The 23,625-nt window shown below is 40.2% G+C and overlaps 1 protein-coding gene across 1 annotated transcript in view; it reads right to left on the reverse strand.

The window, feature by feature from the left end:
• Positions 1-23,625, reverse strand: part of CSMD3 (CUB and Sushi multiple domains 3) — a 1,166,690-nt gene that overhangs the window by 529,974 nt on the left and 613,091 nt on the right. The window contains exons 29-30 of the mRNA XM_077493847.1: positions 19,374-19,561; positions 16,674-16,868 (exon numbers count right to left, since the gene is read on the reverse strand). Of these exons, the coding sequence (XP_077349973.1) occupies positions 16,674-16,868; positions 19,374-19,561 (383 nt within the window). The remainder of the gene's footprint in view (positions 1-16,673; positions 16,869-19,373; positions 19,562-23,625) is intronic.

Raw genomic sequence — 23,625 nt, forward strand, 5'->3', positions numbered from 1 at the left:
ACTAGTAATATAATTAATAATTATAATTATTACTAGTCAAACAATATTAGAATTCTACTATAGCTTGTGGGTGGAGCATTCTACCGGAAATGTACAACCGCAGCATCGAACAGTTTAGCTGCTTTGTCAAATCTCCTTAGAACATCCGACATACACCGTATAAGCCTTCAATTGACAGATTAGACCTTAATTCATTTGGATGCATTTTTTAATGAAACAAAATAAATAAAAACAAATTTCAGGAATAAATGTATTTTTCGGCCTGAAATTCCAAAACAAAATATTTCAGTGGTCACATGTTGGGCAGCGCAGTGATGTAGTGGTTAGCACTCTCACCTAGCAGTAAGAAGGGTCGCTGGTTCAAATCCCAACAACGACACTACCTGCCTGGAGTTTGCGAATTGCTGGATTGAAATGTAAGTGTGGATATTTTTATAAATAAAGTGGATTTGATTCTACTACACATTGGATGCCCCCTTATTCTCTTCTATATAACCCGGATTGTGAATTTCTGGAGAAAACAAGCTGGTGTTCCGGAGGTTGTATTTGTAAGGAGGTGGAAGATTACTAACCCACCATCCCTGAAGTGTGATCCAGTCCTTAGGGACCTTGATTAGAGGTGAGAGGCTGGGGAAACAAGGGATGCACTTGAAGCACTGAAGTGTGGAGGAACGGTGTAATCTGCACTTTTTTCACATTGCATGATTACCATCATCTTTTGGACTGATTGCATATTTTATATAGATTGGAGTGGACTGATTTATTTACACTTTGCACTTGATATCTTGTTTGGAGTAACCTTAATTTTCAATATGCTTACCCTTTTGGTATGATTGTGGGTTATGCGATTTGCACTATTGCACTTTTGCAAAGATTTATTTATTTATGCAATTATTGTTACTTTGTCATATTGTTATTACTTTTTTGCACTTTACCTTTTTTTGCACTATACTTTTTTGAGAAGTGATGCACAGTATGAATTTTTACTTATGGATGAGATTTATTTATAACAATATATTTATATAAATTTTGAGAGTTCACATTTAGTAGGATTTATTTATTTAGGTAGTGCCACATAAAACACCCCCTGTATCTGTAACTTTGAGTGTAGAGAACACTTTCATATGTGAGCAGCTTTCTAAACTAAGATCAGGTTCATCTGGCGAGGTTTGTGCACAACAGTATTTGTCTATCAGGTAGGTAAATTGGCTTCTGTTCAAAATTGGCCCTAGGATATGAATGGGGACCTTGGATTGTGGCTCCCTGAGGGTAGAGACCAACATTAGTGTGCAATGTACAGGGATAGGGACAAATGTAGACACTCACTCAGGTTGAACTGGATGGACTGGTGTCTTTATTCAACCTTACTAACTATGAAACTATGAAACATGTCTAATATATTGTAGCTTACCAGTCCTTACATGTGATGGTCGCATTTGTTTTTTTTTTAGGTTAAGAACATTTTCTTTAAAGAAGAACTGCAGTCTTCTCACATAATCTGTAATACAAACATCTTTTCCATTCTGAGGCTTCCTCCCAACCACTTTGCATATTATTTTATATCTACTGTGATTCTGTACTTGCCAAATATGCTGCAGAAATCTCCCTCCACTAAGTCTGGCTGTAGCCATTTTAACTGTGGGCAGCTGAAGCTGCTGCTTGTTCACTTCCTGAATATACACAGACACATAGAGGCACACCTCCAGATCTGCAGCCTTGCAGCTCTGATAGGCCCTCTTATGACTCACCCCCCCCCCCCCCGCCTTCCTGGCAAACTCTCTTGAGAGTGAGAGAGAGAGAGAGCTGTCATACGCCTAGGGTAATGACCAGACAAGAAACAGAAAGTGGGCTGTATAAGGTATTTACTGGCAGAAAAAGTTAAAACAACAGGGTAGGAGATTTAATAGATGGAAAGATGAAATAATGACTGAAGATCTGCTTTAAGTACAGAAAAATACATGTTGCTCCTGAAGTTTAAGGAAAAAAACTTTTAGGAGGCAAGTTTAAGGAAAAAACCTTACATTTTAAATGCCCATCAATGTAGCCTTCCACTGTCCCCCTGCAGCCTTGCACTGTCCCCCTGCAGCCTTGCACTGTCCCCCAGCAGCCTTGCACTGTCCCCCTGCAGCCTTGCACTGTCCCCCAGCAGCCTTGCGCTGTCCCCCAGCAGCCTTGCACTGTCCCCCTGCAGCCTTGCACTGTCCCCCAGCAGCCTTGCACTGTCCCCCTGCAGCCTTGCACTGTTCCCCTGCAGCCTTGCACAAAATTGCAGCATGTTAGTTTTAAATTTACCGCCACCGCCGAGATCTTCGGCTCAACCCGCCGCCGCCACCGTGATCTTCGGCTCCTCCCACCGCCGCCGCCGCCGAGATCTTCGGCTCCTCCCGCCGCTGACATAGACCGAGCTGAGCCGAGGGTACTCGGCTACTCAGCTCTGCTCGCAGTAATGCCCCTGTCCTGCCCCTTGTCCTGGCTCCTGTGATGGACACAACACTGGGCCAATGGCGGGACGTAAAGGCTAGGAGGCGGGACTAGGGGTGACTGAGAGCGGAGCCAAGTACACAGTACACTTGGCTCAGCTCGGTAAATGTCGGCGGCGCTCCACAGACAGCGCAGATCGGCAGGGGGATCGGCGTATAACACGCACCCATGATTTTCCCCCGATTTTAAGGTAAAATACGGTACTTCCTGTGCACTAAACAAAAATCTCAGACATTATTATAAGCTTTACCAGCTATCTTCTATGTGCTACAAAAAACCTAATCTCTGTATTGGAGATGAGAAGAGGCATTTGTAGTCCAAATCAGGAGAGCAGCTGATGGTGATAATGCTTCTCTTCCAAGGATATAAATCAGTAAGGCACTGTCCTAGGATGACAATGTTCCTCCTCTAAACAGTACAGTGATTGAGCATTGTCACACTAGGAGAGGAAGTGTTTTACTGAGACTTTCATCAGAAAAAAAAATAAAGGAATAAAAGCCCGGTAAAATAAAAATACAGTGTATTTCAAAAAGAATGACCCAGTTCCAAATAGTTATATTTAATAATAAAATGTGTTATAGTTACATAACAAATTACAAACTATTGAGTAAGTCCTTAAGCTTCACTCACAATATTATAAATGCTCCATGTGCCCTTCATCTGCTTCACGGATAACATCAAGATGATAGCTGAATTTGTCCCCAACCCGTCTGAGAGTGAAACTTTATAGCTTAGATGAAACGTTGTTTCATCACTAAAAATCAACTGCAGTAATAACCTGTTGTCCTCCATGTCATCTAAGAGTACATGACAGAAATCTAAACATTTTCTTCTGCCACTCACACAAAGAGCTTGCATAAGTTGCAATCGGTATAGCCTCAGAAGCAAGAGTCTTCTTAACACATGCCAAACAGTGGTATGAGGGATCACAAATTCTCGGATAGCATGACTAGTGGACTTGTGCGGGTTTCTCTGGAAAGCCACTTGAATTCATTGCACATTTTCCTCTGAAGTGCATGTTCGCCCTGGTCTCTTCCCCTTACATAAACACCCCAATTCTTCAAATTGTTTATACCAATGACAAATGTTCTTTGCTACTGGTGGTGCAATCCCTAAACATTGTCAAAATGCACGCTGCACCACTATTACGGGCTCTGTCTTGCTAAGTTGGAAAACGCAAAATACCTTCTGTTGCATAGACCTCATCTTGTTAATGACTGAGGTTAGTATCTATTTGGGTGCTAGTAGTGGTATCTAGCAGTCGTCATTTAAAATTCTAGGCCCTGCCCGTTCTAGTAGTACAGGTTTCATTCATTGGTGGTGCATGGTTGCACAATTATAAGGTTTTAAAATTGGGTTATTCTTTTCGAAACACACTGTATATTAAATGTTTGTTTTTTGATTTTAGATACCCTTTAAAATGTTATGGATTTTATGGATTATTAGAGGAAAGTTAAAATGCAAATAACCTTTTAAGAGTTATTACATTTTGAAGCTGTTCGTCTATTTTAGCTAAGTCCAGCATCTAAACATTCTTTGAAATACAGGAGACTATTATATACCCAAAACAAATATTTAACAATAGAATTGGGAATTAGTATTTAGCTTTAAAGACATTAGACATGCAGACAGATGTCATCATAATAGAGGATGACAAAGCAGACACTGTAGATTGCCTCAAGGATATCTACCATGTGGAAGACAGCAAAAAAATAAAATAAAATCTCATTTGATTCCCTGCTGATCTCCTTTGATTCTTCAGGTCCCTTTGCAAACCACTTGGAGTGGAGCATTTTAACAGTCAGCCACAGTAGTTTAAACACTTGCCGACCGAATCCTGTAGATATACGTCGACAGAATGGCATGGCTGGGCAAAGTAATGTACCTGTACGTTACTTTGAATTTCCTGCTGGGTGTGTGCGTGCATGCCGTGAGCTCCATGACCGTTCCCGCGGGACCCGTGGACTCGATGTCCGCCAGGTGCCCACGATTGTGTCATGGAGCTGAAGAACAGGGAGATGCCGATGTAAACACAGCATCTCCCCGTTCTGCCTAGTGACAGGACACTCATCATCTGCTCCCTATCATCGGGAGCAGGGGTGGGTGTCATGTCACTGCTAGCCCACCCCCCCCACAGTTAGAATCACTCTCCAGGACACACTTAACCCCTCCCCTGCCCCCTAGGGGTTAACCCATTCACTGCCAGTGACATTTTTACAGTAATCAATGCAATCTTATAGCATTGATCGCTGTATTAATGCCAATGGTCCCAAAAATGTGTCAAAATTGTCCAATGTGTCCTCCATAGTGTTGCAGTCACGATAAAAATCGATGATCGCTGCCATTACTAGTAAAAAAAATAATAATAAAATTGCCATAAAACTATCATCCTATTTTGTAGATGCTATAATTTTTGCGCAAACCAAACATAAACGCTTATTGCAAGTTGTTTTACCAAAAATATGTCAACGAATACATATCAGTCTAAACTGAGGAAAAACATGTTTTTTATACATTTTTTAGGGATATTTATTATAGCAAAAAGTAAAAAATAATGCGTTTTTTTTCAAAATTGACACTCTTTTTTTGTTTATAGCACAAAAAATAAAAACTGCAGAGGTGATCAAATACCACCAAAAGAAATCTCTATTTATGGAGAAAAGGGACTTCAATTTTGTTTGGGAGCCAAAATGATGCAGTCCTCAGTCGCAAAAAGTGCCCTGGTCTTTGGCCAGAAAAATGGTCTGGGGCTTAAGTGGGTAATGTACACCCAAAAATCTCTAGAAATCTAAGGAATTTTTTCAGGATAGTATTCAATTATTGCTTCATGCTTTTCCCTAATATTTATGACTGCAACCCTTGGTCCCACCCCTGTGTTCAAATAACATGCAAAACGAAATATGTAGCAAAGCCGTGTTTCATCAGTTGACATGGACAAAGGCCAATGGGTTCTGTAGAGTTATAGAATACAAGATCATATGTTTAATTATTAGGATAACAAACAGTTGTTTCTATTAATGTCGTATGTGAGAAATACTATATATGTAGACTGCTTGTTCACTTATATTGTGGTATGTGAGAAGTACTGTATCTTTTTTGATGGTTTATTACAACATCATATTACACATTTACCATCATGAATGTAAAGATTTTCTCTAGCTAAATATTCTTATGTGAAAACTGAAATCTGAGCTGATTTGTTACCATTTATATCTGCCCCCTCTCCAGTCAGGGCCCTTTCATGTTCTGAAGGTATAGGACTCATTCTTGAACTCATTCTTGAATCTATATTTATTGATTACCGCCATAGCTTTAGTAAATGCTTATCCATAGCTGGTGTAAACCTTCCATGCAACAGAAACAAGTCTCCTAATTGGCCTTTGTCAATTGCATTCTGTGTTCAGGTTACTTGCCTGCAACTGGCAGAAGAAATAGAAATAGATGGATGGAGCCTATTTAGGGCTAAGGTTACTATATAAAAAAAAAAATGCTTAAAGTGATTGTAAATCCTTTTTTTATAAAAATAACAAACATGCCCATACGTACCTACTATTTGCAATGGTTTTACACAGAGCAGCCCCAACCCTCTTCTTCTGGAGTCCCCCGCTGGTTCTCCAGTGCCTAACTATTCCTCTGAACCCCTTAGGAAAGCCATTTTTTCTGGGGGAACCCATGCAGGCTTACTTCTGAATCCCTCTGCTGCATTCATTGATACAGACTGCAGGACTCAGCCTCACCCCTGCCCCCCATTCCCGTGTCACTGGATTTGATTGTCCAATGAGCAGAGAGACAGTGGTGGGAGTCACTATGCTCGTGCATATCACTGGATCGAATGGGCTCAGGTAGGGAAAAGGGGGTCTGGGGGGTGGGGAGCTACAGCACAGAAGGATTTTTTACCTTAATGCATATAATGTGTTAAAGTGAGAAACCGTAAGGCTTTAGAACCACTTTAACCAGTTTCTCACCAGTTCACACAGATATACCGAAGCAGAATGGCTCTCCTGGGCAAAACCCTGTTTGGGTACATCCTACCCTTTTTCCCCCAACAAGAGGGTGCACATGCACTGCCGGAGGTGCACGTGCATTCCCTCTGCACATCGGGGGACCCGGTGGCATGTGGCCGAACACTGCCGGCCATGCACAATCACATGCATGAGCTCCAGCACTGGGATTTGTGTGATTAAACACAAAACTCCCTGTGCTGTTAGAGCAGAGGCGCCATATCATTTGTTCCTACTAAGTAGGAAAAACTATATGTCTCCTCTCCTAGTCACTCCCATCCCCACACTGTTAGAACACACTGAGGGAACACACATTTAACCCCTTGATCTCCCCCTAGTGTTAACCCCCTCCCTGCCAGTGACATTTACACCGTAATCAATGCATTTTTATAGCACTGGTTGCTGTGTAATTGTCAATAGTTCCAAAAAAGTGTCAAAAGTGTCCAATCGGCCCATTGCAATGTCGTAGTACCACTAAAAATCGCAGATCACTGCCATTACTAGTAAAAAAAAAGCCATAGAAATGCCATAAATCTTTCCCATAGATTTTAGATGATATAACTTTTGCACAAACCAATCAATATATGCTTATTGCAATTTTTTTAACCAAAAATAAGTAGAAGAATATATGTTGGCCTAAACTGATGATGAAATATATTTTCTTTAAATAAAAAATGGGGGATTTTTATTACAGCAAAAAGTAAAAAAAAATATATTTTTTAAAAAATTGTCGCTCTTTTTTTGTTTATAGCGCAACGAATAAAAACTGCAGAGGTAATCAAATACCACCAAAATAAAGTTCTATTTGAAAAAAATGATGCATATTTTGTTGGAGTACAGTGTCGCACGTACGCGCAATTGGCAGTTAAAGCAAATTGTAAAAAGGGCTCTGGTCAGGAAGGGTGTAAAATCTTCCAGGGCTGAAGTGGTTAAGGAACTAGCACCTTTAGTTTTTACTTATAAAAAGGTTGAATAGGGGACAAGAACAATTATGGGTCAAGGTGAAATCTCTAACAGTATTACCACTAGGAAGCTTCTTTCTTGTATAGACACTTTTGTTACCATTCAATCTGTTTCTATCACTTTTTTTCTAGAAAAGTTACTAGAGAGTTCTGATTATGACACATAGACTGCACATACTGAAAGAAAAATGCATCTCAACTCTAAAGAATATCATGACAGCGCTCTTTATTTGTGCTCCTGTTGGAACACCAGCTGTGCTAATGTCATATATCATATTAAAAGGATTCAGCAATATGAACTGCAGCCCCTGCATGAAAATTATATACAGCACAAGACTTTATTGTATGGCAATCAACCAAGGTCTAGACAGAATCGCTTTGATGTATTAAGAGCGCAGTCATATAAAAAATCCATTTAGAGAAATAAGAATAAGAATACTTTAATATATACATAGCTAACTGATCCCGAGAATTATTATCACAAAGTAGAATGGAATGGGTAACGGATTGAAACATGAGGAGCAGCATAAAAAAAACAGACAAATAGAATTTTCAGAAAGGGATCAGAAGTCTCAGCATTTATGTTTCTCTAATGTCAGGTAAGTCACTACTAACTAGCAAGGCTGAGTGTGCAGAATTTGCTTTAATACTTGTACTAACAATACTTGAAATATTTGTAACATAAAGTTAGGAAGTACTGCCAAAGTTGAAGCAGGTTATACTAATTCTGCAGAAAGAACAGGGTCCCCTGTGGAAATATTGGCTCGTTTATTCAAAGGTGGGTCAAGCTGATTCTGCGTCCCACTCCTGCTGTTATCTGGAAGTTGCTTACTTACTTCTAGGGCAGGTGAAAAGTGGAAGGTATTCTTTATGATGAGCATAAGTGAATTTGGGGTATTCCAAAAATTACCCATCATATCTATCTATCCCTCTACTGTATCAATCTAACAATTAAAAATTTTGTATTTGGGCAGTAATTGAGGGGGGGGGGGGGCAAAATCGTTTTTTCACAGAGGCCGTTTGGTGACCCTAGAGATTATTTACTAAAGGCAAATAGACTGTTCACTTTAGAGGAGAATTTGCCCAAGAACTTAGTGAATTTTTTTTTCAGAATTTTTTCCTGTTATTGGGTATTCTTATTAAGATTTCACCACATACTAAGCACTGTGGAAAATACCCTTGCAAATTGCAACTTCCTTTGCAAAGTAAACATCTTATTTGCTTTTAGTAAATCAGCCCCCGTGCCTTGGAAAGATGGATCCTTTTTATATTTGAAAGCTAAAACCTAGATACAACCTGTAAAAATGAATAATGTCAGATTATGCCCACTTGAACTGTATTCAGTACAAATTTGCAAATCAGAGTTGGAGAGTGCAATGATTCCATCACTCTCTACAAGTCTTAGCCCCTGTACACACGGTCGGAGATTTTGACAACCAAATCCGTCGGATTTTGCCCATCGGATTTAGTCCGACGGATTGTGTCCGAAACTGTTGCATACACACGGTCTGGACAAGTTGGCGAAAAATCCGATCTTTCAGAACGTGATGACGTAATTTCGTTACGATGGGACTACATTCAGGCTAGTAACCAATAGCTTTGATGTAGGAATTTGATCTGAGCATGCGTGGCACTTGGTCCGATGAAAATGCTCTACACATGATCGGATTAGGTCTGTCCGGCCCAGTTGGTCGGGAAATATTTCCAACATGTTGGAAAATTGGGTCGGACGGAGATTTGGACGGAATCAGTCCGATGCATACCACACACAGTCAGATTATCTGACGACACGGTCCGATAAGACTCATTCCTACAGATTCTCAGACCGTGTGTACAAGGGCTTACTGTGTCCCTGGTAACTTAACAAAAACACCTCCTGTGTAGGGGTTAACTATATACACAGAATCATTTTATGATTGTTTTATGCTTACTTAGATCTGGGGTTTTTTCACTGGCGAAACATATCATTCTGTGCTTTATTGATTTAATCAGAAATGTTTAATAAAAAGTTGTATTAAAAAGCCAAGGTTACAAATAAGTGAAATTGAATATTGAATAAAAAAAAAACTAAAACATTACATTTGGAAAAAAAAATCAATATACCACACTTGTTAGAATACTAAAAACTAGAGTTTCTCCAACATGGGCAATTTCAATTTCTTTCAATTAATAAGGAGATGGAAAATAATTCAGATGAAGGTCTATTTTCTTAGATTTTAAATATAGATGGACAGACTGAATGGATGATAATTTATGCAGGTATTGTCAGTTCTATATAATAAGCCTTGTTAGCAGCAATGTAGTTTTGTAGTAACTAAGCATAGCAGACACACATGTAGTTGAAATCCTGCTGTGTAGCAATATAGCTACACTCACAAAGGCTCCACAGTCTGTATGGAAGCCTTTAACATTTTATAAAGTTCTACTAAATAGAGGTTTCTGTTTCCTTTTGGTGTGCAAGTCACCACATTACCTGTACTGTGCTAACTGTCCTAATGACAATTTACAAACCAGTTCTATAGCTGGTAATCTTCTAATCCTTGGTGGGGAGAAGATTCCCAGCTTGGTGCACACTGCATTATCTATACAGGCATACCCCACTTTTAAGTACACAATGGGGTTTATTTACTAAAGCTGGAAAGTGCAAAATCAGGCTCACTTCTGCATAGAAACCAATGAGCTTTCAGGTTTTATTACCAAAGCTTAATTGAACAAGCTGGGGTTAGAAGCTCATTAGGTTCTATGCAGAAATGAGCCTGATTTTGCACTTTCAAGCTTTAGTAAATAAACCCCATTGTGTGCTTAAAAGTGGGGTATGCCTGTACTACATTTTTTAGGGGCAGAGATATCTATTGTATTTGTTCACATCTTAAAAACCAAACAGGCAAGCTTAGTTCTCCTATGGATCACAGGAGTGGAGTTAGTTTTGCACTCCTGTGACCCGTTTTTTTGAAGCCCACTGTCCGCTGATGTCACAGAGTCGGCCCAGGCTCGGACACGATCGTCACAATGAAGTCAGGGTCTGCCTACATGCCTGGACCAGCACTTTGCTCAGCCTCTCAGCGAGCCAATGAGAGCCTGAGCTAGCCACTCCTGCCCCTTTCACAGCCCAGTGCGCCAATGAGCAAGCAGGGAGCAGAGCTGACAGCGATGACTGACAGTCACCAGCTCTCTGCTAAGTGAGCCCTGAGAACTGAGCGATTGGTGGTGTTAGATCGATCTGTTCTCAGTGTTAGAGCCAGCGGGGGACAGATGCAGAATCAAAGCGAAGCTGCATCCACCCAGGTAAGTATGATTCTAAAATTTAAAAAAAGTCCACACTTCTCTTTTAAAGTAGATGTAAACCCTAACTAAATGATATTCCATCCTAAAGCACTTGGAGTTGATTTACTAAAATCTGGTGCACCTCTGCATAGAAGCCAATAAGCTTCCAGTTTTTTTTTTTTTTTTGTCAAAGCTTAATTGAACAAGCCGAAGTTAGAAGCTGATTGGCTACCATGCAAAGCTGCACTAGATTTTGCACTCTCCAGTTTTAGCAAATCAACCCCTGTATAGCCTAAACATTTCCTGTTATAAATAAAATACTCCTTTACTATTTTTACTTTTACAATGGGCATGCACACACTTGTGACTACAGTACCTCATTTTGCAGACCTCTTTATGTTGATAAAATATTGAACATCATAACAAATGCATTCCTGCTCGCATTGAGAGAGCATACAGGAGCACAACTAAAAGTCAGGGGCAGACGGTGGTCACCATATAACAGATCATGAACAAGGACCTTCATGGTAGGTTCAACAGCTATTATTTTAATGAACAATGCAAATTTACAAATATTGACATTTTTAAAGAATTACCTTAACCACGTGCGGACTGCCCGCCGCCATTTTTTGTCGGTACTTTTACATAGAATACCGGGGTTATGGCAGAAGATCTGGTATATTCTTAAATGGCGGATGGTCCTCTTTCTGATAAAAGTGGTCTCCACAGCAAATTCACTTTTATCAGGGGTGGGAGAGGGGCCTCCCTTCCGCCTCGCTCCGGTCACCTCCACCGCTTACCATAGCCCACGGTAGCAGGGATGCTCTGAGACATGAAGCCGAGTGAGGGAAAGATGGCCCCCACTTAACTCCATAGCATTTTCACCCAATGGTCTTAAAGCGGTAGTAAACCCGCTGAAGTTTTTAAAATTTTTTCCTGACCTGCAAAGGAAAGGGCATAATGAGCTAGTATGCACCGCATACTAGCTCATTATGAAATGCTTACCTTAGAACGAAGCCCCGACATCTGGCCCGATCCACGCCGAGGGAGCTGACATGTTCCCTCTGCGTTTCTTCCGGGTATCGCGGCTCCGGCCCTGTGAGTGGCCGGAGCCGCGATATCATCACTCCCGCGCATGTGCATGGGAGATTTCTTTCTGGCAGGGTCTGGCGTCTGTCAGCCGAGAATCCCCTGTGCGCATGCGCTGCTGCAGTCAGTGGCGCATTGCGAGCGGAATATTTTTATCTATAGGTAAAAGTTATAAAAATGACTATACAACAACTTTAAAGGTTTTTTTTTTTTTTTTTATAAAATAATTTTTTTTTAATTGCTTTTAAGTGTAAATGTGAGATCTGAGGTTTTTTGACCCCAGATCACACATTTGAGAGGTCCTGTCATGCTTTTTCTCTATTACAAGTGATGTTTACATTCCTTGCAATAGGAATAAAAGTGGCCCTGTCCCATGGAGCTCGCACTCAGAAGTGAATGCATACGTAAGCGGTGTTCAAACCACACATGTGAGGTATCGCCATGATCGTTAGAGCGAGAGCAATAATTCTAGTAAAATACATACTCTGTAACTCAAAACTGAGAGTTGCTGAGTTAATGTTGGTTCCAATAGAAATGTTTCAGAACATACAGTGCATCGTAGTTTGTTGCGTATGGTGCTGCATAGCCGCAGACCGTTCAAGGTGCCCATGTTGACCCACAGCCAAAAGTGCCTACAATGGGCACCCTATAGGGATACCTGTTATGGTCATTTACATACCTTTTATGATTTATAATAAAGGTTACGTTTTAGATAAGTAGCCTTTTGGTGCATAGGGAAGTGCATTAAAGAATGGTCTGAGGTGTTGACTTGGCCTCCAAATTCTCCAGATCTCAATCTAATTGAGTGTCTTTGGGATGTGCTGGGAAAAAAAGTATGATTCATAAAGGACCCACCTCGCAATGTGCAGGACTTAAAGGATCTGCTACTGATGACTTGGAGCAAGATATCATAGTATACCTTCAGAAGTCTAGTGGAGCCCATGCCTTGACAGGTTATGGTGTGTGATAATTGTATGGCTGATCTTTAATGCATGGTAGCATAATAAAAATGATATAAGACATTTTTATCTGGAAATCTCCAAATTCAATTAGTCCCAATCTACACTAGAGCAATTTCAAAATAAAAAAAATGTAATCAAAATCGTGGATGAACAGGTGAGTCAATGTGATATTGATTCTGAATTTTGTACCTACATAACCAAACAAGATAGATTGCATCTGAGCAGGAAGTTGAAAATGAAAATCGAGTGTAGGAAGATAGACATAGTGGCCTAGATATATGCATGATACAACATCTATTCTAGTTAATGTTAGTCAAAGTGACACATTTCGAAGTAAGTGATTGATACAATGATAAGTAGGAGTCGTTCAGTCATAGAATATGATGAGATGCGAGTGCTGTGGTGGAAGAATGAGTCACTGTTACTGAAAGATCTCAGATTTGCGATATTGCAGCTTATGGGTGACAGTAATGCATTTTCACAAGATAAATCAGTTGTTGAGCTTTGTATATTTAAGTGATGCAAAATTATCACACTGGGAACAAAAATGTAATGGGTAGTGCTGCCAAATCCATTTAAATCCATTTAATTATGGACACACATGAATTACTTCATGTGGCTGGTTAAGTCCGGGTTAAGGAAAGGTTTTAGTGTTCCTTTTCTCTAAATGTATAATAATTTTTGCAAGCAGTTTTTTTTTTAATAGCTAGCTTGAAAGTGTGCCAAGGATCTCTTGTTTTGTTTATCGTCTTGCCCCTGTCCTTTTTCTTCTAGTAGCAATCACTTCATAGCAGTTGCCATTATTGCTTTTTTGGTTTGGTGTAGAAATCTTCAGTTGCCTTGCATTGGCTGTGTCTGGGGTTCTGGTGTGTTGCTGTCCCTTAAAGAGGAGGGCCGGTTTTGAATTTTTTTTTTTTTAAAGTCTGCAGCTGCAAACACTGAAGCTGCTGACTTTTAATAAGCACACTTACCTGTCCAGGGCGCCAGCGATGTCGGCCTCCCGAGGCTGACCCATCCCTCGGTCTCGGGTCCCGGGGCCGCCATTTTGGGTAAGGGAAACAGGCAGTGGAGCCTTGCGGCTTCACTGCCCGTTTCCTACTGTTCATGCGCGAGAGCGCTTTGTGAATGGGACGCGCTGTGTTCTGGGACACACAGTTCCCAGAACACAGCGCGACCCATTAGCAAGAAGATGCCGCACGGAGGAGAGAAGAAAGAAGATCTCCGCGGAGGAGGAAGAGGCAGATTAGGATGATGTGCCTAGCAGCAGGAATTTCTGGTAAGTAAAAAAAATATTTATTATTTTATTTTATTTTTTATGATTTTTTTCAAATTTTTTATGTATTTTATTTTTTCAGGGTGGCCCTCCACTTTAAGGAGGAAAGGTCTGCCTCCAGGTAACCAGTGCGCCTGCTGTCTTCTTACACATTGCTATACATGTTCCACAGTTGAGAAGAGAGAAGGGCTCGATGTTCGAGTTAAATGTAAGTTTGACTCGAACATCGGGTGTTTGCCTGTTTGCCGAACAGTGAATATTATGGGGCGTTCACAGGAAATTCGACCGCCACGAAATGCCACCCCCCCAAAATATAAGGCCTACATAGCGGCCATGTATAGTGTGGACAGAGATAGATTGAGCTAGATTAGGCAGGCAGGTTAGTTAGTGGTGGTGTATTTGATATATATATATTTTTATATATATATATATATATATATATATATATATATATATATATATATATATATATATATCTGCATTATATTCTGCATTTAGCGTAGACTAGTAGACTAGATCAGTGTTTCTCAACTCCTGTCCTCAAGTCAAGGCACCCCAACAGGTCATGTTTTCAGGCTTTCCCGTTATTTTGCACAGGTGATTTGATCAGTTTCATTGCCTTGGTAATTACCACAGCTGTTTGATCTGAGGGAAATCCTGAAAACACGGTTGGGGCGCCTTGAGGACTGGAGTTGAGAAACACTGGACTAGATATTCAGTGTAGACTCTATATTCAGTCAGTGCAGGCAGTGTAGTTTATATAAGACAGTGTATTGAAGTGGTTAAGGGGAAACCTGCACCAAAATTTTTACAAAAATTATGTGGCGGTCCCCCCAAAATCCATAACAGGTCCTTCAGGCCTGATATGGATTTTAAGGAGAACCCCATGCCAAAATAAAAAAAATGTGTGGGGGTCCCCCCCATATCCATATCAGGACCTTCAGGTCTTGTATGTATTTTAAGGGGAACCCCGTACCAAATTTTAAAATAAATGGCATGAGGTCCCTCAAAATTCACACCAGACCCTTATCTGAGCATGCAACCTCGCAGACCGCAGGAAAAGGGGGGAGAGCACCCTCCTCCTGAACTGTACCAAGCCACATGCCCTCAACATGGGGGTGGTGCTTTGGGGTCCCATGTGGGAGTCTGCGGGCAGGGGGGGCATATCAGAATCTGGAAGCCGCCTTTAACAAGGGGGGCCCCAAGGTACCTGTGTGAATGGGTACCCATTCACTAAAAAAGTGTCCAAAGTGTCGAAAAAGTGGCCTGCAATGTCCAGCCATCTTAAATCATGGCCCCAGATGACCCAAAATATAGAAATGAAAAAGCTCAGCCTCGATGTAAGGTGTGCTGCCAACTACTGTCTTTTCGTGGTGACAGCTGTTATATAGGCAAGGGCTTAGCCACCCAGTGATGTAACCAGGTGACCACACCCTCATAGGACATCATGTGACATCATGTAACATCAGAGGGGTGCAGGGTCACCCGTTTATGTCACCTGGTGGCCCCTGCCCTTGCCTCTATAACAGCTATTACTGCAAAAAGACAGCAGTTGGTGGGACACCTCCCATCGAGACAGAGCTTATTTTTTTTAAATTTTTTGAGTCTGGGCGCCATAATTGAAGATGGATAGACATCACGGGACACTTTTTTTAATAAAGGAATTATCAAAAACTGTCTCCTGTGGCTTTTACTTTGTACCCGATACCCATTCACATAGGGGGACGGGATCTGGGAGCCCCCTTGTTAAAAGGGGCTTCCAGATTCCAATAAGCCCCCCGCCCACAGACCCCACAACCACAGGGCAAGGGTTGTGAGGATGAGACCCTTGTTCCCATCAACATAGGGACAAGTAGCTTTGGGGGACCCCAAAGCACCATTACCATGTTGAGGGCATGTGGCCTGGTATGGTTCAGGAGGGGGGCACTCTCTTGCCTCCCCTTTTGCTGTGGCCTGCCAGGTTGCATGCTTGGATAAAGGTCTGGTATGGATTTTGGGGGGACCTCCACGCCATTTTTTTTTTATTGGGCACGGGGTTCCCTTTAAAATCCATACCAGACCTGAAGGGCATGGTATAGATTTTGGGGGGACCCCAAGCCAATTTATTTTATTTTGGCAGGGAGTTCCCCTTAAAATCCATACCAGACCTGTCTTAATGACAACTACATCCTTTGTGCAAGCATTACAGGTATGGGAAGTGAGGGAAAAATCTTCTCAATGGGACCACAGGCATGGAAAATCTAACAGAAATGTTATTGCTTTCGGCCTCCATGCAAAACAAAATTTAATTTAAAATAGAGAAATATAGTAATGTTTTAAATATAGTTATATGAGAAAAAAGACACCTACCTGCTTGGAATAATTTTGAAGTGAGAGCCAAATTTTAGTTAACTGTTTGCAACATAATTGATATTTAGTAGAACAATTTTCCCTGCTACATTTTGGCCTGGTTATAAAGAGACCCCATAAGCCTCTGCTCTGAGGACTAAAAAGATGTTGTATAATTACATAGATAGTACTTCTGTAATATCTCTTTATCCAGGCAAACAATTCAGTTTTTTTATACAATATTAATTTCATTCTGTTTTGAGAAAACACAGCATTTGATGTGTAGAAAATATTTTTGGCATACAAAGCTTACCATGGCAGCTTGGTAGCACTCTGTTCCACCCAGGTCTTCCATCGTCCCCCATGATACATGTAAGGGTAGAATATCCTTGCAGGACATAGCCGGCATCACAGTAGTAAGTAACAGTAGACCCAAGTTTATAATCCATGCCGAGTCTTGTGCCATTCATTATATTACCAGGATCAAAACAGGATTCCCTTAATTTAGCTGTAAATCAAAAGATAGCAAAAAGCATCACACAAATGTAAACATACCATGCAGAGAAAATGTCTGTGTGTATCTCTGATCGATATGTAATTAGAACAACTCCATCATCTAGAAAATGCAATGCCTTTGGAGAATATGAATGAGGAATGCCTTAAGGATAACCAGAGGCAGGTTAAAGATCTCATAGAATCATTACTTTTTCTGTTTTAATATAGAGGTGTCTGGTCTCTGCTTGTCCATGAGACTAAAAAAGAGATTGCACATTCATATTTTAAGGTTCATGGCCATCAGCGATGAGCCTGGTTCTGCTTGGATCAAACCAATAGAATCACCCAGAAAAGAACAAAAGGATGGGCTAACCTATTTTGGTTTCATAATATTATACATTTTTATGAGCAAATCTTTTGGGGGCATTGAGTATGTGATTGGGTCTCATCTATTTATAGGTATGAGCAGCCAGATAAGATATCAACACAGTTATGCCCAGTATACACGGTCGGACATTTCGACAACAAAATCCATCAGATTTTTTCCAATGGATGTTGGCTCAAACTTGTCTTGCATGCACACAGTCGCACAAAGTTGGTCGGAAATTGCAAACGTCAAGAACGCGGTGGGGTAGAACACGTACGACGGGGCTATAAACAGGCCAGTAGCCAATAGTTTTTGTCTCGTAAATTCATTCTGAGCATGCATGGCACTTTGTCTGTTGGAATTGTCTACACATGATCGGAATTTAAACGATCAAATTTTGTTGTCGGAAAATTTTAGATTCTGCTCTCAAACTTTGTGTGTCAGAAATTCCGATGGAAAGAGTCCAATGGAGCCCACACACGTTTGGATTTTCCCGACAACACAGTCTGATCGCACATTTTCCATCAGAAAGTGCGACCAGGTGTACAGGGCATTAAACGATTCCACTATCAATATATCCAATAAAAATTGCATTTTACCAGGAGAATATCTCTACCCTAAGTGCCACCTTCAGCAGAAATCATGTGACTTAATGGAGGCAATAAACAACCATTCAGATGTATCTTCTTTTGAACATATTTTGTATATGATGGACTGAACTATTATTGTGGGTGGTCACCTGGCTTAATATCTTGAAGAACCAATGCAGGCTAGAAATACATTCTTAACCTCCCTGGCGGTATGATTCATTCTGGTTTTAGGTGCTGAAAGCAGTACAATTATTTTGCATGGAAAATTGGCGTTTTATATTGTAGTCCTGTAATTCTTACGAATAACTCTCTTAAATCTGTTAAAACCAAAGTCTAGTAGACATCCCGGGTATGATAAAGTTTATAATATAATAAAGAATAATAAAAATTATTATTATAGTACCAACTCATATCCGACCCAGAGTGCTTCTCAATACCCATCCTCCGATCACAGTCAGAACCCTCTAGGGGTGACTGGAAATGGTAGTATAGAGAATAGCTTCTTTAGCTCAAATGATCTTATCCCTATTTCATGATACTTCTAGATGTAGCAGAAGTTAGTTCTCTCCCTCTCTAGTATATCTACATAGGTTTTTTACCCTTAATGGACTTTAGGATATCTTGTATGTAACTTGCATCCATGTATTCCTGTATGTGCTATGTGATAACATTGGTATTTTCTTCCTTGTTTTTCTGATCTTACTGGCTACCAATGCAACAACTGTTTCTTGTTATATGTAACTTTTGTCCTTCTGTATTAACATAAATTGTACCATAAGAACTGTACCTACTGCTTATGCTGTATGCCTACAAAAACTTTTAATAAAATTTATGTTGAAAAAAAAAAGAATAATAAAAATTATTCAATAATGTAATCAAATCCAAAAACACTGAAAAAGGGACACTTTTTGATTGCTATGGACAATTTTCAAATTTCAGGCAGAAAAAAACAGTATTTATAATATAAAAGTGCATGCAGGGCACTTCATGGGCCACTAGGGACAAAGGGGTGTGTCATTTTTTAATACAGTACTGTAATCTGTAAGATTACAGTACTGTGTGTGTTTTGTGTCGTTTTACTTTTTTGAATTAGGAGCCGATCTCCGCTCCCGTGCGCCGTAACGTTGCAGGGAACGGAGCTCGGCGGCATTCGGCACTGTGAATCGAGCGGAGGGCGGCTCCATCACACAGCGCGGAGGACATCGTTGGATCCAGGGGACAAGGTAAGTAACTCTCCTTGTGTCCTCCCCTGCATCCAGCGATGCAATCCCGAGTCTAGCTCGGGGTTACCACTCGTGGTGCTGAAATCCCAACCCGAGCCAGACTCGGGATTACCGCTAGGAAGGTTAAAGAAGCTTTCAAAAATGTAATCATATGGCCATACAGAATACAGGAAAGAAGCCCCAGAAATGGGGGAAAAGCAAACAGTATGCATTAGTACATTTAAATAATATCATTGAATAAAATAGTTTTAAATCACACAAAGTTATAATAATTCACTTAAAGTACCCTCTAAAATAAATATATTAGGTAAGGTACATGCTATATATTTTAAACTCACCTTTGTATTCCAAATGAAAGCCAGTGAAGCTAACAGATCCATCACTTCGAAAAGCCAAATGCATATTGTTTGAACCACTTTCAATTCTTTCTGGTAATTTGCTGTCCTGAAAACTTCCAATCAGGGGACTGTTGCCATCAGCACCATCGTAAATATACAAGAAGTCATAATTAGGTTCAATGCTGAAGCTGTAAAAAAAGAACAAGGGCAATCTTTTATTAAATATATTGCCACACTAATTTTATAATACTGTATTTGATAGGATGTTTGGAGCATTTAAAAGAGACAAAAGTCAGAGGTTTTTGGCAGAACATTATAAATGGAGAGGCTATTACCTCAGGATCTAAGCCAACTTTTCTAGCATTCCGTTTTTTTTTTTTTTAAGATTTTTGCTTTTTAGTTCAGAAACAGAAATGAAAAAAAAAAAAAAAAAACACTGGCTGAGTCATATTTTGATGTGAGAAGGTGTTTTAAAACCCACATAGTTAGCTGGAACAATGTAATTAATAAGATAGCAGCACAATCAAGGTCAGGGTTTGCATATACAGTATATACTCAAGTAAAAGCCGGGTTTTTCAGCCCATTTTTTAGGCTGAAAAATCCCACCTTGGCTTATACTCGACTGAATGTCAACTTAAGGGAAAATGTCCAAAATGGAGGCAAAAAAGGGGCCGAGCTGTGTCGCTGCATGACGCTCATGAATCGGCCCAGCGCTCCTGTGAGTTTCCCCTCGCTCCCATGCTGTGGCAGTGTGTGCAGCTGCATAATGATGTCCTGCCTCCTAGACCGCCTCTTGTGATAGATAGCACAGTGATCCAATGCTAGGAATCATTGTGCTTTGTGTCATAGGAGGTGGGAGGTTACCGTGGCTGCACAGCGATTCCAATCTGACACAGCAGGACATCTTATTACCAGGAACTGGTAGGCTGTATATGATGGGCACTGGCAGGCTGTATTTTTTTAATGGGCACTGATAGACTGTATATGATGGGCACTAACAGGCTGTATTTGATGGGAACTGGCAGGCTGCATTTTTTTAATGGACACTGATAGACTGTATATGAAGGGCACTGACAGGCTGTATTTGAAGCGCACTGGCAGGCCCCATTTCATGGGCACTTGTAGAATGTATATTATTAGCCCTAACACAGGCTGCTCTATGCAAACAGTCATGTCATCACATTCTGTAATATCATCAGCCTGCATTAGGCCTCAAACTATACAAGTCTTTTTTTTTATCCCGTTAGAAATGCATCCCAATACTTGTAATCCTGGACAAAAAGAAAAACGCAGGTCATACGGAGCTGGATTCAAACTTAAGGTTGTGTCAAGAGCAGAATAAAGCAATAACAGTATTGCAAGTAGGGAATTTTGTGTTGACCAAAAAAAGTGAGGGAGTGGCAGAAAATGAAAGCTGACTTGGAAAAAAAAGCTTGGCATGGTTTAACGTTTCATATTGGCTCTAGAGACTGAATTGCATAAAGGGTTATGGAGTGTCGTCAAAATGGTTACTGTGCAAAACACGCTTACGTGCCCTTAAAATGGCTAAAGGTGACAAATTAAAAGCACCAGGCATTGAAAATGTTGTTGTGTCAGCAGGATGGTGTACCCGCCTCATGAATAAATTTGCCCTATGTTTGTGGCAAAAAACAAAGATTTCACAGAAGTTTCCAAAAGATCTTGATGAAAAAGTGATGTTATTCCATTCATTCATCATAAAACATGACCTGGGAGATATTGGAAATATGGATGAAACATCTATAACCGTTGATCTTCCAAGCACCAGAACTGTGGCAAGTTTGGGAGACAAAACTATATTTCTCAGAACCACAAGAATTGAAAAAAAAAAAAAATTCACAGTCGTTCTGTCATGCTTGGCTAATGGAACTAAGCTGTAGCCTGTCACTATTTTTAAAAGAAAGACCTTGCCTAAAAAAGGTCAAATTCCCACCACAAATTACAGTGCACACACATATTAAAGGCTGGATGGATGAAGATGGAACAAAAAAATGGCTGGAAGAATTTGGAACGGACGACCAGGAGCAGCCTTAAAGAAAAAACATCATTGCTAGTTTGAGATATGTTCAGAGCCCACACATCTGATCACATAATAAAATTGGCATGCATGGATGTCATCTGTTCAAGCCTGACTGAGAAACATTGGAAATCTGATGAAGCCCGACATAGAATTGATAGCAAAGTGGGTTTGTGATGCATAGGAAGAGATTGCAGAGGACATGGAGCCTTCAAGAAACGTGGCATTAGTAATGCTATGGATGTCAGTGAATACATAGCTTTGTATGAGAATGACAGCAGTGATGGTGATGACTGCGAACTCATTGATGATGACAATGTCTATGCTGATAACCTCACACCAGCTAAAGCTGAAACTCTGTTTGGACATACAGATGATGAGGATGAATCCAGTTTTGAAGAATTTTAACTGTTGTGTTTTAGCTTGGTTGCTGATTGAGCTATGGTTTTTGTACTTTTAAAGTTATTGTTGATACCATATTGTTTTTATTGACCCTCTTTTCCACTTACAGAGCTAGTTTTACTGTTTTTATTTGAAATAAATATTCAAAAACATTATTGGTATCTATTTCTATTTTTGAAATGTACTGATAGTTGCTGCATTTCCCACCCTAGGCTTATACTCGAGTCAATACGTTTTTCCATTTTTTTTTGTGGTAAAATTAGGTGCATTGGCTTATATTCGGGTCGGCCTATACTTGAGTAAATCATTCTCTGCAGTACCTTAATTTTTTTTAACTGCACCCAGACCCATGCTTCCGTTAGAAGATACAGGCATACCACACATTTATGTACACATTGTTTTTTTTACTATTATTATTATTATTCACGATTTATATAGCGCCAACAGTTTACGCAGCCCTTTACAATGTATAAGGGTGACAACACAATTACAGTACAAAACAAAAGATACAGGAGGGCCCTGCTCATAGAGCTTACATTCTAAAGGGAGGGGGTGGTGGTACAAAAGGTAATAGCTGCAGAGAATGATTTGATGGGGGGGGGGGGGGGGGTTAGGTGGGTGTGGGATAGGCTTCCCTGAATAAATGAGTTTTCAGGGAACTCCTAAAGGTGGACAGGGTAAGGGCTGATCGGACAGACTGGGGCAGGGAGTTCCAGAGGATGTGAGAGACTCTGGAGAAGTCTTGAAGGCGAGCATGAGAGGAGGTAACAAGGGAGCTAGAAAGCAGGAGGTCCTCGGAGGAGCCGAGGGGACGATTTTGGCGATATCTGCAGGCTCCCTTCTGCATAAAACCAGTGAGCTTCCAGGTTTTATTGCCAAAGCTTAATTGAACAAGATGGGGTTAGAAGCTCATCATGTTTCTATGCAACAGTGAGACTGATTTTGCACTTTCCAGCTTTAGTAAATAAACCCCAATGTGTACTTAAAAGTGGGGTATGTCTGTATAGTTTTGTTGGAGGTCACTCAAACACCAATTATTTCTTGTAATTATTTAAAATTCTTCTATAGGATAATACGTCATGCTACAGTGAAGTTGTTTTTTTATCACTCAATGAGAGACCCCTTTGTCCTTTGCTCAAGGAACAATATTATAAAATGTAATCCAGCGAGTAAGATTGCTTTTAACAGACAAATTAATAGGAAACCTTAACCATAACATGTGCTTCTCCACACTATAACACCTAATTACTTTCTGATAAGCAGATGTAACCTATTAATTAGATATCTTTTCTCTCCTGTCCATCACAAGTCAGCAATATGGTGATTAAGGATAACAAACTTGTATGAAATATAGAAGCAATTAGCAATCTATTACACACTCACTCAGGGAATACTGTAAATATACAAAACCTACAGTGGAAATAGATCCCTGAACATAATATTCATAACCAACAGACATGTTTTTCAATGTCCAAGCCTATTAAATCTCCCTTTAGGACTGAGTACACTACATTACCTAAATATAATATATTATCTAAAGTGATCCAAGTCTATTGTTAATATCCATCAATTGTGCTGCTTAATTTATTTCCAAACAATGTGAAGTTTTACCCTAAAAGCATAATTGAGTATATTTAATGGCAACCCATGCAGAACACTTTCTGATAAGCATACAATATACCTGATTGATTTAAAGTGCAAAAATGTTGCTAAAGGTATGCAATTTAGATAATCACTCTATAAAGGAGGGTTTATTAATACCACTACTGACACCAGGGTATTACAGCCCCTGACACCAGTGAAGGGGAGGGTGTT

The sequence above is a fragment of the Lithobates pipiens genome, unplaced genomic scaffold, assembly GCF_037356315.1.
Source record: "Lithobates pipiens isolate NorthernLeopardFrog02 unplaced genomic scaffold, aLitPip1_a1.2 Scaffold_19, whole genome shotgun sequence".
In the NCBI taxonomy this organism is placed as follows: Eukaryota; Metazoa; Chordata; class Amphibia; order Anura; family Ranidae; genus Lithobates; species Lithobates pipiens.